Genomic DNA, 18,316 nt, shown 5'->3' on the forward strand with positions numbered 1-18,316 from the left:
GCAGGATCATGCCGAGCTCGAAAGATTGTATCATTAAAAGTTTAATAAATTCATTATTTCTACAATGCTACAATTGTATGGGTTTGTGGATTGGGGTGATAAAATACACATCAGATCTACAAGCTTATCAAAGCCAGATGGTAAAATAACACACTAACACTCTTTACCCATAAAACAACATACTCTGTACCCTTCTATAACTCACTATCTTGTGGAGTCCTGTAGCTTAATGGTTACGATTCCTGGGCCATGCAAAATGTTAGATATTCTCCCAATGTGAAAGGCGCTATAATCTTGTAATCTTGTTGTTGTTGACCCAACACAGCTATCCAGCTACCGGCCCATCTCCAATAACCCTTTTCTGTCCAAGGTCCTTGAGAGCCGTTGCATCCCAGCTTCACTCTTTCCTTTCCTCCCACTCCCTCCATGAGCCCCTCCAATCGGGTTTCCGTGTTGCCCACAGCACAGAAACTGCTCTGGTCAAGGTCACAAATGACATCCTGACCATGTGTGACCAGGGCTCCCTCTGCCTCCTTGTCCTCCTCAATCCCTCCGCCACTTTTGACACTGTGGATCATTCAATCCTCCTCCACCGCCTCTCCTCCCACCTCAACCTCCAAGGTTCAGTCCTTGATTAGTTCAGGTCCTACCTTTCACACCGTCTCCACTTTGTCTCAGCTAACGGCTTCTCCTCCAGCCCCCGCACTGTCTCGTGTGGTGTTCCTCAGGGCTCTGTCTTCAGTCCCCTCCTCTTCACCCTCTACACGCTCCCCCTTGGTGACATCATCCGCATACATGGGGGAAATTTCCACAAGTTTGCGGATGACACCCAACTCTATTTGTCTGCCTCCACCCTCAACTCCAGGACTACTAGAGTCCTGACCGACTGCCTGTCCAACATCAAGTCCTGGACGAGTGACAACTTTCTCCAACTCAAAATCAGCAAGACCGAGGCCCTCCTGATTGGCTCGCGCTAGAGCCTCCACACCTCGGGCGTTGGCAGTATCAGCATCCACGGCTGCACACTCAATTTCACTAAGCCAGTCAGGAATCTGGGTGTCTTGTTTGACCCTGAACTGTCCTTTCCCCCCCACATCTGCGCCATGACCAGCACTGCCTACCAACACCTCTGCCAGACTCCGCCACTGCCTCACCCCTCAGGCTACCGAAACCCTCACCCACGAATTCGTCACATCAAGGCTCAATTATGGAAACTCCCTCCTCATTGGCCTTCCCAACTCTTCCCTTCACAAGCTGCAGATCATCCAAAACTCTGCAGCTCGTGTACTCTCGCGCACCAGGCTCCGCGACCCCATCACTCCCACCCTCGCCCGACTCTACTGGCTCCCCATCCCCCTGAGGATCAAATTCAAGATCCTCGTCTTCACTTTCAAGGTCATCCATGGACTTGCCCCCTCCTACCTCTCTGACCTGCTGACTCCCTAGCAAACAGCCCGCTCCCTCCGCTCAGCGGGCTCTGGCCTGCTCCATGTCTCCTACCCAACCTGCCCTAGCATCGGTGGCCGGGTTTTCAGCCTCTCTGCCCCCACACTCTGGAATTCCATCCCACAGTGCCTCTGCCTCGCTTCCTCCCTTGCATCCTTCAAGGCCGATCTCAAGACCCTCTTCTTCGATCGTGCCTTCGGTCGCCCTCCCACCTCTCTGCCTTCCCGCACCGCTACCCCACCCCTCCCTCATGCTCGGGTCCCGACCCCTGACTGTCCAGTGCCTTGGGACATCCTCCCGATGTGAAAGGCGATCTATAAATTTAATTTTGTTGTTGTTGCTGTTTACAGCTGTTTACTACAATCTCCTTTATTACCTATTCAGAGGTAGAATTAACATTCTCCCCATACATCTGTCCTCCACTCCATCAAGCACCACACTCCCTCAAGTACACGATTTCCCTCCTCTCACCATGCATCCAGGGCCTTGGGACGTCCCCACGACATGAAAGATGCTAAACAAGTATAATATTGTATTGTATTCACTCTGCATTGCTTCATCTATCAGTTCACCATCAATCTTACAGCCTTTCTCCACCCCTTCAGTGCTTTAGCCCCATTCAGCTAAACAAAGTTACTTAATGTCATCAGAAATTGTAGACCAATTATGAAGTTGCATTCCTACACTGAACGAGATGGGCGCATTTAAAAGAAATTGCTCCACTTCTCCAGTTTTGATTTATTTTTGTTTCTCCTTCAATTTTCTCCATCTCTCCTGGAAGTTTGTAACAAAACTTCTGTTCTCATTCAGAAAGGCCCCAAAAATAACAAGTTTGCAAATTAAAAACTTCTGAAGTTGTGAAAACAGACCATTTTGGCAAAGCAAATGCAGTTTTACTCTAAATGTGCCCTGTGCTATACCTGATCTTGATCGAAAGTGGAGAAAGCTTTCATTTTCTCGTACTCCACTCACAGCTTGATGGATGTGAACAACATAAATTTAACTATGGTGTTGGATAAGTCAAAACTCATTTTCTATAATGGATAGATTCAAAGTAGAGGTATAAAGCACATCAGTGACATGGAATTCAATATAGGTCAGGCTTCCAATTGCGTAGGTATTGCCAGATATCTTATAAAGAGTGTGGTACAATTTAATTCAACCAGTCTACGGTTACTGGCTTGATTTTGCAGTTAATACATTTTGACACTGAACAAGAAAAAATGCTTTAAATATCTTGAATTTCATTGCTGTCTGTGTGTTATCACAAAAGCTGACTCTTATCAAAGCTTATCATCATTTTGGACTACCACCGCAAAAGGCATTAGGGCAGACATTCTCATCACCAATGAGTAAACTGCATGTGTATTACAGTTCAATAACATACACCCACCCAAAAAAATCATGCAGAAAATGGTTGTAGATATGCAAACTTGCACCAGTCTGGAGATGTAATCACACAGTATTATCCCAACAAATTTCACTCGATTCCAATTCATTGCTTCTGAATGGAGTAGAAGGTACGGTATGTGTTGGTGTTTTGCTTGACTGGTGGATTACACCTTCCAGCATGAAGACAATTTGTTGTGGAGCAACTCTCCATGCTGTGATTTTAACTGTGGCTCACAGTGCGTCCGTCACTCATCGGTAAGATAAGGTGCATTGAAGATGAGGAGTTGATTCAGTATGACTTCACTATTTCACAAGGTCAGATACTCTATTTACAGACCAGAGAACACGAATGGAACAATGTCGCCCTTGGTGACTGGTGGCTTACTTGAGGATCATTGAGGATCATGAAGGGATGCGGAGAATCGCAGATTATTATTTATTGAAGTTTAATAAAAGTGTAATTTTGCAGTTTAACACAATCTTCAAATGTTGCTCCAGTGAATATGTTAAGAAATTCATTTTCATTATGAAGTTGTACTGATTTTATATTTGTGGTATTATAATCAAACTGATAATAATCCTTGCATTCAACATAGCGCCTTAACACATCTTTGCGACGTCTCAAAGAGTTTCGCAGAATATACTGCAAAGTGAATTGACTGTATATTTTGTAGGCGAAACATAGCAGCCAATTGTGCACAACAGTGTCCCACAAACAGTTGCGGATTGAATGACTGATTTTTTTTAAAAAAATTTACATATGGTATTACCCTCAGAAAAGCGATCTGCCAATCGACTAAAAAACGGGTTGATACTTACTGACAGGTCAACAGAGACATGTGGAGAAAGGAAACTTGCCCAACGGTTCACCCTGACCCCCAGGAATGGAACCCAGGTCCTCTTGCTTGCAAGGCGAGTGCTCTCACCACTGAGGTACAGGACTCCATAACCACTAAGATACAGTACACCTCAGGTGACTTAGCATTAATTCTTGTTGAGTTATGTGTCCATTTTATTAACAGCTGGCAATCTCTCAAATCTGGACCAGGAAGTGGTGTATATCTAGGAAAACTTGAGTTTGTACCCAAAATAGATACCAACGTAAAAATCACGGGTCTGTTGATAAAGACCTTTGATCTAAGATGTCAGGGGGAACTCCCACCACGAGACAAATTAGGTGTTTTGGAACAGTGCTTCCAGCGTTAGTGACTCTGCTCTGTAATTGTTAGTAAAGTTTTTTTTCCTTGGAAAGGTTCATAAATCCAAATACATTCAAGTAAATTAGCAAAAAAAAACTGTCTAATTCTGATGCCAAAGTCATATCCAGTCCTAGAAGACCAGATTTTATAACAACTTGTATTTACACAGCGCCCCTCACTCAGGGCAGCATCCCAGAGAGCTTGACAGTGCGAAGCACAACGCCAAGCCAGGGGGAAGGGAGAGGTGACCGCAGGAACAGTCCAATAGGAAGGTCTTCAAGCGTGACCTGAAGATGGGGAAGGAAGGGGCACGATGGAGGGCTAAGGGAAGAGTGTTCCAGAGTTTTAGTGGCTGAAAGCGCAGACGCCGATAGTGGAACGGAGGGCATGAGGGACATGCAGGAGGCCGGAGCCAGTCGAGCGGAGGCAGTGCGTAGTGGGTTGGTGAGTAAGCAGGACGGTGAGGTAGGGAGGGAGCGTCAGGATCTTGAAACAACTTTATACCTAACAACTTCTATCCTAATGAACAACAAGATTACAAACATTGTGTTCTTTTTCATTGTCCAAGTTAAAGGCACCTACCACAGGTTTCAGGTAGCCACGGATACCAAGACATTACTAGTTCATGAAAACATATAGTCTTCTCTGAAGATTAATTTAATGTTACTAAATTATTAGTAACATTAAAGGCACCACATCACTCCCAGATTCCCGAGCTGTATAAACAAGACCGGATTCTCTAAGGCTAGCATTTATGCTCCCACTTCTTCTATTCCCCTCATTTATACCCCTCTATTATTATAATAATAATCTTTGCATTTGATAAATAGCGCCTTATTATGTCTTCGAGATGTCCCTAAGCGCTTTACAGGATATAATGCAAAGTGAATTTACTGCATATTTTGTGGGCAAAACATAGCAAACAATCGCACACAGCAGTGTCCCACATACAGTCGAGGATTGAATGACCAAATTATTATCCCCGGAAAAGCTAATCAACTAACAACCAGGTTCCTACTTACTGCTAGGTAAACAGAGGTATGTGGAGTAAGGAAACTTGCCCAACATTTTGCCCTGCCCGGGAATTGAACCCAGGTCCTCTCGCTTGCGAAGCGAGTGCTCTAACCACTGAGTTACAGGACTCCACAAACTATTCCCCAAATCTGCCAGTTCACTAGTTTCTTATACCTGCATAAGTACGACTGTTTCCAAGAAGTTCAGGTGAGTTGCTTACCTGTTGGGATTGGTATCTCTGTTGTATATAGGGAGGCGGCTGCTGCTGCTGTTGCTGGTTGTAATAAGGCTGCTGTCCCTGTTGGCAGTAGCCACTCATACCTTGCTGAGTGTACTGTGGGGGCATCTGCTAAAGAGAGTCAAAACAGAATTTGATTAAGAAAAAAATATGAAAGGCCAGTGCACGGACTCTGATACATGTTTATTTTTAAACTCATCGTCTTAACCTTCAGTTACTTTTCCATTCAAGTTTTTTTAAAAAATCTTTCAGTGGTGGCTTAGTATATTCCATAAAATTCTCACTTTCTCAAGACAAACGGTCAAATAAGTGTGAGCGTGAATATAATAATAATTCTTGCATTTGATACAGCGCCTTATCAAATCTTCAAGAAGTCTCAAAGCACTTCACAGAATATACTACAAAGTGGAAGTACTGTGTATTTTCTGGGCGAAACGTGGCAGCCAATTGGGTGCAGCAGTGTCCCACAAAAAGTTATGGATTGAGTGACCAAATGTTTTTTTAACGGATAATTACCCCACCGGAAAAGCAATCTGCCAATTGCCTGACAGTCGGGTTCCTACTTACTGCTAAGTTAGTAAGAGCGTTGAGGTGTGCTGACTAGTCTTGTCTGGAGTCACACAACATCAGGCCACCAGGTGTCATGAGAATCACCAGCATTTATTTAACTTTTTAATATTTAACGTACACCAGAAAGCACACAACTCAATATCGTAGTACAACCTTCCTCCGCTCAGTATTCTTCTATGTTTCGCCCACAAAATGCACAGTCAATTCACCTTACAGTATATTCTGTGAAGCATTCTGATAAGGCGCTATATCAAAAGCAAGGAGTATTATTACTATTATTATGTTGGAATGTGGCTCAGTTGTTGGATTACATCACGTAAACCTGCAATCTCTGCTAGGATTGAACAGAGCAGGGAACCATAGCCCCATGATGCCTTTTCAATAGAAATGAGAACATACATTTCCATCTCTTATCCTGACAAATTTCGCAACACTTCTTGAAGTATGTTGTGGTGGCTGTGGAACTAGCTTTGCACATGTGTTACTTTCAAGAGTTTGTTCGATGTAATAATAATAATAATAATCCTTGCATTTGATATAGCGCTTTTCACGTCGGGAGGACGTCCCAAAGCGCTTCACAGAACACACTGTAAAGTGAATTGACTGTATATTTGTGGGCGAACGCGGCAGCCAATTGCGCACAGCAATGTCCCACAAACAGTCGTAGATTGAAAATGACCAATTTATTATTGTTTTTGTTTTTTGGAGGGATTATTATTAGGCTTATTAGATGTAGTGCTTGATGGAGATCATTTCAAGCAGTCAACAACCCAAGTCTTGCAGGAGTAACAACTATGAAATACATTCTCTCAGGACTCATGGCAGTGGGAGCTTGGGTATAAAGTACTTCCCAAATTCACTCAGACTTCGCGAAAAAAAAACATGTCTTATTATAGAAAGGATGCCAATAAGAGTTACTTTATTTGAACAGAAGATTTTGCTTGGCGAAAGAAAACAAAGGTCCATCTAATTCGCCTTCCACAAAATTGGCAGTCGCTTGACATGTCGTGCCCCCAAACTATATACTGTATATACAAGATATTACTTTATAGCAGAAATCTACCTAACTTGTTCTTGAAACAAACAACACTTTCTGCTTCCACCATCTCCCTAGGGAGTCTGTTCCATAGGTTTACTGTTAGCTCACTAAAGTAGTGTTTCTTTCCATAGAATTGTTCTGAATGTACTCCCTTCAATCGTAGGCTGTTCTGTGGTTCCACTGTTCAGTACAAGATGAGATAGCTTATCATGGAGTGGAGTCCTGTAGCTCAGTGGTTAGAGCACTCGCTTTGCAAACGAGAGACCTGAGTTCAATTCCAGGCAGAGGGCGAAACCTTGGGCAAGTTTCCTTACTCCACACAGAGCCTAATAATAATCCCTCCAAAACCAAAAACAATAATTAAATTGGTCATTTTCAATCTATGACTGTTTGTGGGACATTGCTGTGCGCAATTGGCTGCCGCGTTCGCCCACAAATATACAGTCAACTCACTTTACAGTATATTCTGTGAAGCGCTTTGGGACGTCCTCCCGACGTGAAAAGCGCTATATCAAATGCAAGGATTATTATTATTATTATTATTATGGTCTACATAAAAATTCTTGGGAGTGAACTTCTGGCTTCGTTCTGAAAAATTTCTCATGTGCATGGGATAATACATCAGAGACTTCAACAGCTGAATGATGCTCCAAGAACAGAAAACACCTTTACTTGATTTTGAATTACTGTACAGTTCCACCAATCAGACAATGCTGGATCACTTGCTCAATACACATCCCCAGGGATTGCTTTCATTAATCTACTGATTTACCAGAGAGCTTCTTATAATTTTTTAAAATATAATAATAATCCTTGCATTTGATATAGCGCTTTTCACGTCGGGAGGATGTCCCAAAGCGCTTCACAGAACATACTGTAAAGTGAATTGACTGTATATTTGTGGGCGAACGCGGCAGCCAATTGCGCACAGCAATGTCCCACAAACAGTCATGGATTGAAAATGACCAATTTATTATTGTTTTGTTTTTTTGGAGGGATTATTATTAGGCGTGTGGAGTAAGGAAACTTGCCCAAGATTTCACCCGGCCTGGAATATTCAAATATATATGAATGTGTTTATGCATTCTATTCCAACAATCTATCTATGGGGTTTTTACATGTAGGGATGCATGGAAATCTCGGCTTGGTTTGGATACTCTTTAAGCGTGGTGATGGGTTTCCGCATGTATCAGATCGCCCCCCAAAAAATCTCCCTAATTTTATCCCCTCTAGTCCTGAAGATATTGAAATCATTTTTCCTTCCACTGCAGAACATTCCATTGCTGCCAGTTACTTTGGGGGGGAGGGGGCAAAACAATATTACTTCCAAACCACTCTGTGAAGATTTTCAAACCAAATGGTTGAAACAAGTCTTTCTTTGCCAAAATGTGAAGTAGATATAAGGTACACAACAGCCATAGTAATTAAAGATCCACTGGAAATTCTGGTTAATACTTATTTTGCTGGATCTCTGGGTTACACACAAGAACATTACAAACACCCAGGCTGATGCCAATCTTATATTAGGTGCAAAATACTAGCTGCAATGTGTAAAAACATTGCTTTATATTTACGTTTCCGACTCTTAATGATAATAATAATTTGGTCACTCAATCCACGACTGTTTGTGGGACACTGCTGACCACAATTGGCTGCCACAGTTTGCCCACAAAAAGTACAGTCAATTCAGTTTACAGTATATTCTGTGAAGAGCTTTGACACATCTCGAAAATGTGCTAAGATGCTATTTCAAATGTAAGGATTATTATTATTATATTCTGTGAAGCGCTTTTAGACATCTCGAAAATGTGATAAAGCCCTATATCAAAAGCAAGGATTATTATTATATATCCTGCATAGCCATTGCTGTGTGACATGCAATATAACAGGTAAAAAGAACAACAAGGTTAATGGTAGTGTTTGACCTGAAAGCATGTCACTTCATCTTTCATATTAAAGTTCCACCAGAAACATAACCTATCAAGCATTCACATGAGAATTTACTATATTTAATTCAGCAAGACTACCGGCGACTTTCTATATTCAAGCGTCTGCCAAAAACATTCATTTAAAAAGAAATGACAGAAAACAAAAGGGAACATCAGTCAATGTTAGTGATATGTCTAAGAATGCTATGATTTAGGTAGACAACTACATGAAACTCCAATTACAGTACAGGAGGGTAAGATCTTGTAATGTTCTATTCCTCTGAACGCAGACCAGCGCACACAAATCTGTCACATTTCTGTATAATAGGTGCAAAAGCAACTGTCAAATCTAGCAACGAACAAACAGAAGCTCGTTTACAATCAGCGACTCGAAATGCAGAGAGAGCTTTTTTTCCCCCTGTTGAGACTACTAACTAATATATATATAATATATATTATAGATGTTGCAAAGTTTGGACTGATGGCCTGAGAACAAATGTGTTAACTGCCATGACCTTAAACACAAAACGCACACCCTTATTTGCAACAGTTCAATTAGCAGCTGCTTCCTGCTATCTGGAGTGTGACAATTGAGAATTTGCTTTTCAGTTGCAATACTTTAGTGTGTTTTTCATCTCGGATTCACTCATTTACTCTGTAAATTTTCAATTTCTGAAGAACAGATTATTGGTGTCCCAACCTACAGCCACAATCTAGATAACATATCTAAACAATTGAGAAGCACGTGGATAGTACACCAAGGCTGCAAAACGCAGCAGAGGAAACAAACCAAGACAATAAGTACTGAAGTGACACCAAGTCTGGGTTTTAAAAACTTGAAATAGGCTTTGTTTGCTCAGCCGGGTGTCTAACACATGCGGAAACCCATCACCGTGCTTAAGAGTCTCCAAACCAAGCTGAGGTTTCCATGCATCCCACCTACACTTGGAAATCCCAGAGACAGATTGTTGGAATGGAATGCGCACTCTCTCCCTGGAGGGACACATCCTGTTTACCTAATTCCAGAGAGTATTAGACGCAGGTTAACTGCTGGGGTAACTGCTGGAGTCTAACCAGCTTAAACCGCATAGCTTGCCATATAGGCTTGTATAGAGTAAAAGGAAGTGTAAAAGATTGAAGGGGGTAAGGAATTCTAATCTTGAGGTCTAGGGGAAAGAATAAGTTAGGAATAGGAGACAGTGCAATACGTTTTGATGACACCAACATAAAGATACAGAAAAGCGTAATAGGTGAATATACTTTGTCCCTGGAAGAAATGAGAGAAGCTGCAAGAGAGGAGCAATGATCACAGGTGTATTGCTAAAATAGGCATGTAACACAATAGAGAGAAGACAATGGAGATCCCCTATCAGACAGCAAGCCTCCTCTGTGTTCAGAAGTGCGAGAAGAACTTGCCCAGAATTGAGAGCAATATTAATGCTTGTCGAGGGGGAAGTTTGGCACAAAAAGAAAATTGAGATTCTTGGGAGGCAATTTAGCAATGAAGAAGTGACAATTCCTTTTGAGATTAGGAGATTGGGAGACTCAATAATATAATAATAATCCTTGCATTTGATATAGCGCTTTCCACGTCTTCTAGAGGTCTCAAAGCGCTTCACAGAATATACTGTAAAGTGAATTGACCGTATATCAATAACAAGAGAAGCAGCACTACACCGCCACCTGTGCCATTAGTGCTCCGAAACCCTATCTCGTGCAAAGGGCGACATATGCAAGCTGTTGTAGTTGAAGTTCATGGTAAAACTACAACAGTAATTGGGGCACAATAGGTCACAACTTCATATTCAAGAATGTTCAAGATAAACCATGGCAACAACAACAACAAAATTACATTTGTATAACGACTTTCACTTCGGAAGGACATCCCAAGGCACTGGACAATCCTGACCCCCAGCTTGGGTTTTGGACCCGAGCTGGGGATTGGGAGCAGTGAAGGGCAGGCAGGAAAGGAAGGTGACCGAAGGCACGGTCGAAGAGAAGGGTCTTGAAGGAGGGGGCAAGGTGGAGGGACTGCGGGATGGAGTTGCAGAGGGTGGGGCAGAGTGGCAGAAGGTCCGGCTGCCAATGTTGAGGGGGGTGAGGAAGAGGACCTAAACCAGGCAGGAGCTCTCTGTGCAGAGGGAGCGAGCAGGTTGGTAGGGGGTTAGAAGGTCGCAGACGTAGATGGCAGCAAGGCCATGGAGGGCTTTGAAGGTGAGGACCAGGACTGTATCCTCTTGCTATGGCAGCTTCCATAGCTTTAGAAAGTATATATGTGATGGTAATAAGCCAGTAATTTGAATAATAATAATAATAATAATAATAATCCTTGCATTTGATATAGCGCTTTTCACGTCGGGAGGACGTCCCAAAGCGCTTCACAGAACACACTGTAAAGTGAATTGACTGTATATTTGTGGGCGAACGCGGCAGCCAATTGCGCACAGCAATGTCCCACAAACAGTCGTAGATTGAAAATGACCAATTTATTATTGTTTTTTGTTTTTTGAAGGGATTATTATTAGGCTCTGTGTGGAGTAAGGAAACTTGCCCAAGGTTTCGCCCTCTGCCTGGAATTGAACTCAGGTCTCTCACTTGCAAAGCGAGTGCTCTAACTACTGAGCTACAGGACTCCTGAAGGATGTATTGAAGAGCATGAGCAAATTTTCAAGAAGTACAGATGGACTTAGAAGGTGGAGAGACTGAAGTGACAGGAAAGGAATTAGATAGATAATAAGAGGGACAATTAAAAATCGGGCCAGGAAATATATGCTCTGATGAAGGTATGAAAGATAAAATTCACATCCTGCAATAGTAGGACAAAATGAATGAATCGAGAAGATTTTTAACCTTTTTTAAAACAATAACAACTTGTATTTATGTAGCGATGGGTGAAAAACTGCATCTTGATTTGACTCCTAAATGGCCTGGCTCTAATTTTAAGATGAACCCTTGTTCTGGATTCCCCCCACCAAAGGAAATAGTTTCTCTGTAGCTACCCTATCGAATCCTTTTATTGTTTTAAAAATCTCAATCAGATCACCCATTAACCTTCTAAACTCAAGGGAATAGAGACAATGTTTATGCAACCTGTCCCCGTAATTTAACCCTTTAAGCCCGGGTTTCATTCTGGTGAATCTGCACTGCACCCCATCCAGAGCCAAAGTATCTATCCTGACGGGTAATGCCCAATACTGAACGCAGTTCTCCAGATGGGGTCTGACCAAGGCTCTATGCAGTTAAAGCATCATTTTCTCTCCTTTATATTCCAGCCCTATTGAGATAAAGGCCAACATTCCATTAGCCTATTTGATAACTTTTTTTTAAAACCTGTGAACTTGTTTTTAGTGATTTGTGTATGTGGACACCCAAATCCCTTTGCTCCTCCACAGTTCCTAAGTTTCTCACCATTTAGAAAATATTCTGTTTTGCCAGAATTATTGGATCCATAGTGGATGACCTCACACTTCACCACGTTTCGCCCAAAAAAGTCAATTCATTTTACAGTATATTCTGTGAAGTGCTTTGAGACGTCTCAAAGATGTGATTAATATCAACGATTAACGCTATATCAAATGCAAGGATTATTATTATTATTGAACCCTATATGCCAGTTTTGCCCACTCACTAAATCTGTCTATGTCCCTTCCTGTTACCATCTACACAATTTACTGTGCCTCATAACTTTGCATCATCTGTAAATTTGAATATAAAACACTATTCCTTCATCCAAATCATTTAGCTGAGGCCCTAGTACAGACCCCGTGGGCACACCACTTGTCACGTCCTCCCAATCACAGAAGGTTCCTTTTCTCCCTACTCTCTGTTTCCTGCCTCCCAACCAATTATCAAACCACTTCGGAAGGTTACCTCTGATTCCATGCGCTTTTATTTTTGCTAATAACCTCTTGGCGGAACATTATCAAATGCCTTCTCGAAGTCTGTGAAGACGATATCCATAGATACGCACTTATCCACCTTGTTAGTGAACTCCTCAAAAAATTAATTAGATTCGTCAGACATGACCTATCCGTGAAAAGTGCTATATCAAATGCAAGGATTATTATTATTAATGCCGACTCTCTTTGATCAGCTCATACTTGTCTAAGTGCTCAATCACTCTGTTCCTGATGAGATTCCAGTAATTTCCCCACATCTGAATTTATCATTACTGATGTTGTTGAGTAACCATTGGCCACTAACTACACTGACACTATCATCAGAAGCATAAAAGGCAAGTAGCATTTGGTGCAAAGGTTTATTGAAGACCCTGCTCGTTAGCTGATATCTAGTACCAAACAACTCAACTTTTGTTGACTGAATGTGGTGGCTGAGGAATATTTTGCAAAATAGACACAAGAAATTAATCAGAAGTGTGAAACAGATAGGGTAGGGATTATGAAAAGGACAAGGAGATTAGCTGAATTATTGACTGAGAAGCGATATGAGTACACTGATCGACAAGTTGTTCAAAGTCACTTAAAATATGCAGACACAATTGCCAAATCTTTTGCTCTTCAGCAAAAAACAAATCAAGTTCACAGTGCGTCCCATTTGTACAGCATATTTGTTGATGCCGTGGAGTCCTGTAGCTCAGTTGTTAGAGCACTCACATTGTAAGCGAGAGATCTGGGTTCAATTCCTGGCAGGGTGAAATGTTGGGCAGGTTTCCTTACTCCACACCCCTCTGTTTACCTAGCAGTAAACTGGAACCTGGTCGTTAGTCGATTGGCGGATCAGTTTACTGGGGCCATAATCCCTTCAAAAATAAATGTTGAAAAATAGTAATTTGGTCACTTAATCCATGACTGTTTGTAGGGAAACTGCTGTGTACAATTGGGTGCCATGTTTCGCCCACAAAACAGTCAATTCGCTTCACAGTATATTCTGTGAAGCACTTTGAGACGTCGAGAAGACAAATGCAAGGATTATTATTATTATGGACATACTCATCTAAAACAAACAGGTTTCATTGAAATTTCAGGGCGCATGCCACCACTCTGTCTGACTCCCAGCAGCTAAGTCTGCACATATATGCCAGCAATGCAGTTTCTTGCCAAGAAATGGAGAAGGCGCAGAATGTGATATAAGCAACACTGCTGTATGCAGTTACTCTCCTATTATTCTCTTGCTATGTAACCCTGAAAGTAAAAATAATTCCATAACCCTCAGATTGTAATTCATATCACAGAATTGCTTCTTGTAGCAATGAGTTTAAACATTGCACAACACACACAGAAAATTATACACAATGAAGAAGCAGAGATTTTAAATTCCAACTATCATTAAGACTTTTTGCCCCAATAAATATACAGTCAATTCGCTTTACACTATATTCTGTGAAGCGCTTTGAGACGCCTTGAAGATATAACGCGCTATATATAAAAATAATTTGGTCACCCAATCCAAGGAATATACTGTAAAGTACACTGACTGTCTATAATGTGCGCGAAACACAGCAACCAATTGTCCCACAAACAATTGTGGATTGAGTGACCAAATTATTATTTTTATTTATTTTGAACAGATTATTATCTACGGAATCCTCCAACTGACTAACAACCGGGTTTCTACTTAATGCTAAGTAAACAGAGGTGTGTGGATTAAGGAAACCTGCCCCACAATTTGCCCCGCACAGGAATCGAACACAGGTACTCTCACTTATGAGAGAAGTGCTCTAACCACTAAGCTACAGAACTCCATACAATAAGCAGTGCATTTTATCAATGGGAACATAAAAGCAGATCATTAGCTCAAGAGACTCCCGAATTAACAAACTAGGTTTCCTTCACTGCAGCTGAGCAGGCTCAAAACATTTCCATTTCAGAAAAGAATCAGAGTGGGTGAAATTCAGCTGTAAATGTGCACTGCACTTTAACACCCTCCACTTTACTTCTGCCTCTCTTGGACCACCCCCTAAACCAGAAAAAGAAAGATATTTAGCCTTTTATTAAGCAAAAGCAATAAAGAGCACTCATAAACAGGGGCCATTTAGCAGAGAATTGTAGGAAAGGCCATTTATTTCCCCAACGAGGGAGGGTTATATTGCCCAAGCTAGTTACAGAAGACTTACGACTAGCATAAAATAGGATAACCACACTTTGCTTAAGTCACTCTGATGCTATTTTAATCTGCGGTGCAGAAACTGTTGAGAAATGTAGTTCTTCACTTATTCAGCTGCACCACTGGTCAAAGACACTTTTCATAATTTTGTCATTTTATCGTACGCCTGATCAATCACTGCTTCACGTCCCTCACCTTGTTAAACTAAGGTTTCCATTTGAATGACATATGGTATCAGCCAACCAGTAAGATGTTGGCACATTAAAATGCTTGGTACCAACACTCCTGGAATACTAAATACCAAGTGGATTAGTGGTTCATTGGACAGAGGTCAGAGAGATTTAGAGTAAGTGTGCTGAAGAAAACAATGGCTGACGTTTAACTCAAAATTGTAGAGTTTACACTATCTAATTGTTGTCAACTCTGAAGTGAGAAAGCACGTTAAAACCCTCCTCAACATCCCATTTTGAATTGTGGTAATATTATGGATAATTAGAGAGCCTGTACTCTCCAAATCTACGTATAAAGGATAAGCAGCATCAACATCTAGAATTTGTTCTTCAATCCCGTCAGCAGTATAATTATAATAATACTTATATTTGGTATAGCACCTTTTGTGTCTCAAAGCACTTCACAGGATTTACAGTAAACAACAACAAAATTACATTTGTATAGCGCCTTTCACATCGGGAGGACGTCCCAAGGCGCTGGACAGACATAGTTATGGACCCGAGCTGCGGTTCGGGGTGGGGGAGGGTGGAGGGCAGGGGGTGAATCAGGGAGACCGAAAGCACGGTCAAAGAGGAGGGCCTTAAGGTGAGTCCTGAAGGTGGCGAGGGAGGGGGAGAGATGGAGGGACTGCGGGATGGAGTTCCAGAGGGTGGGGGCAGAGTGGCAGAAGGCCCTTCCGCCAATAGTGGGGTGAGCAAGGCGGGGAACGTGAAGCAGGCCAGAGCCTGCTGAGCAGAGGGAGCAAACAGGATGGTAGGGGGTTAGGAGGTCGGAGAGGTAGGGGGGAGCAAGACTGTGGAGGGCTTTGAAGGTGAGGACCAGAATCTTGAACTGTATCTGCTGTGTGATGGGAAGCCAGTGGAGTTGGGCAAGGATGAGGGTGATAGGGTCCTGGAGCCTGGTGCGAGAGAGGACACAGGCTGCAGAGTTCTGGATGATCTGCGGCCTATGGAGGGAGGAGTTGGGGAGGCCGACAAGCAGTGAATGTGCATAATCGAGCCTTGATGTAATTAAGGCGTGTATGAGGGTTTCGGCGGCCTGCGGCATGAGACGGTGTCAGAGCCAAGCGATGCCACGGAGGTGGGGGAAGGCAGAGCAGACCATGGAGTAGATGTGGGGTAGAAAGGATAGTTGAGGGTCAAACAAGACCCCAAGGTTCCGGACCAGCTTACCTGAGGTGGAATGTGGAATGTGCAACCTGAGGTGTGGAGGCGCTGGCGGAAGCCAATCAAGAGAGCCTCGGTCTTGTTGACGTTCAACTGAAGAAAGTTAGCTCTCATCCAGGACTTGATGTCTGACAGATGTCCTGGAGTCAAGGGTGGAGGCACAGAGGTAGAGTTGGGTGTCATCCGTGTACATGTAGAAGTTAATCCCATGTGTGCGGATGATGTCATCAAGAGGGAGCATACAGATATTAAATAGGAGGGGACCAAGGACAGAGGCCTGAGGAACGTCGCACGAGACAGTCCGGGGGCTAGAGGAGAAACTGCTTGAGGATATGAAGTGCAATGGTATGAGAAATACGATCTGAACCAATCAAGGACAGCGCCGTGGAGGTTGAGGCGAGAGGTGAGGCGGTGGATGAGGATAAAGTGGAGAGACCATGCTTTGTGGGGCAATTGCAACAGACCGGTAACTAAACTGCAATTTTTTCATAAAATCTTGAATCTTTTCAGTCTTCTACGAAGTGACATCACAAACAGAAATAGCCGTTTCTGTATATTACCATAATTCTTCATCTCCTCATTTCAGTGCTACGGGAACGTGAAACAAGTATGAAGACAATTGACTATTAACGATTGCATCAATATAGGTCATTAGTTACTGCAATAGCATATCATAATAATCCTTACATTTGATACAGCGCCTTATCACATTTTCGAGATGTCTCAAAGAGCTTCACAGAACATACTGGATATTTTGTGGGCGAAACACGGCAACCAGTTACACAAAGCAGTGTCCCACAGACAGTTGTGGATTGAGTGACCAAATTATTATTATCCCCAGGAAAGCGATCTGCCAATCGACTAAGAACCGGGTTCCTACTTACTGCTGGGTAAACAGAAGTGTGTGGTGTGAAGTAAGGAAACTTGTCTAACGTTTCGCCCTGCCTGGGAATCGAACCCAGGGCCTCTCGCTTGCGAGGCGAGTGCTCTAACCACTACACTACAGGACTCAATCATCAATCAAAAGTTTGTTTATATACTGAACATGAACTATGTAGACAACACTCATTCTTGGGCCTGATTTTGAGTTAGCACTTCCAACAGTTAAAATCTAAATGTTTGTCGTAGCAGCAAAGGTACTTGGCACAACTCCAGAGTATCAGTCCTACTAGTTAGGTATCAAACCATGAAATGTGCTATTCTATAAAAAACAGCTTGCATTCATATAGTGCCCTTCATGTGGGGTAGCATGTCGGAGAAGTTATCAGTGGCAGAGCTTGATGCTGAGCCAGAGAGAAAAGGGAGGTGACTGTAGTAGTCAGTCAAAGAGGAAGGTCCAAATTCTAAATGTACTTACTCTCATCATTAAAAATTCTCATCTCATGGTATAAAAGTTTTGTGTAAAATTGATTTTGTGTAAAATTCCGACAATGCTAATTTAATTATAGCTTTGGTACAAAACAACTTTTTATAATATAATAATAATCCTTGCATTTGATATAGCGCTTTTCACGTCTTCTAGTCTTCGCAAAGCGCTTCATAGAATATGTTGTAAAGTGAATTGACTGTATATTTTGTGGGCGAAACACGGCAGCCAATTGCGCACAGCAGTGTCCCACAAACATGATGGATGGATGATGGATGAATGACCAATTTATTATTGTTTTTTTTCTTGAGGGATTATTATCAGGGTGTGGAGTAAGGAAACTTGCCCAAGGTTTCACCCTGCCAGGAATTGAACCATGTCTCTCGCTTACAAGGTGAGTGCTCTAAACACTGAACTACAGGACTCCATTCAATTTGTTCCCTCTCCCCCTTAGCCCTTGCTCATCCACTGGCCATTGCCAGCTAGAAAGGGCTAATGGGTAACATGCTTGCATACCTCTGACAATGTAACCAATTATTCAGAGTTAGCAGAACACTGAAAGGGACAAACTAGCTTTTCCTCTGTCTGTCCCGCCGGGAAGCATTCAACTTCTGCTCAATAATTTCTCACAATGAAGAGGTTGAGCACTCGGCAAATCAAGTCG

General features: G+C 42.4%; 1 protein-coding gene across 2 annotated transcripts in view; it reads right to left on the reverse strand.

Annotated features, from left to right (window-relative positions):
* The window catches only part of arid1b (AT rich interactive domain 1B (SWI1-like)), a 283,137-nt gene that overhangs the window by 210,050 nt on the left and 54,771 nt on the right, over positions 1-18,316 (reverse strand). The window contains exon 3 of one of the 2 annotated variants that reach the window (XM_007905499.2): positions 5,272-5,397. In XM_007905499.2, coding sequence (XP_007903690.2) covers positions 5,272-5,397 — 126 coding nt within the window. Of the gene's footprint in view, positions 1-5,271; positions 5,401-18,316 lie in introns of both variants that reach the window. The other variant, XM_007905498.2, reaches the window with a different exon arrangement.

This window comes from Callorhinchus milii, unplaced genomic scaffold, assembly GCF_018977255.1.
Source record: "Callorhinchus milii isolate IMCB2004 unplaced genomic scaffold, IMCB_Cmil_1.0 Scaffold3, whole genome shotgun sequence".
NCBI classification, from domain to species: domain Eukaryota; kingdom Metazoa; phylum Chordata; class Chondrichthyes; order Chimaeriformes; family Callorhinchidae; genus Callorhinchus; species Callorhinchus milii.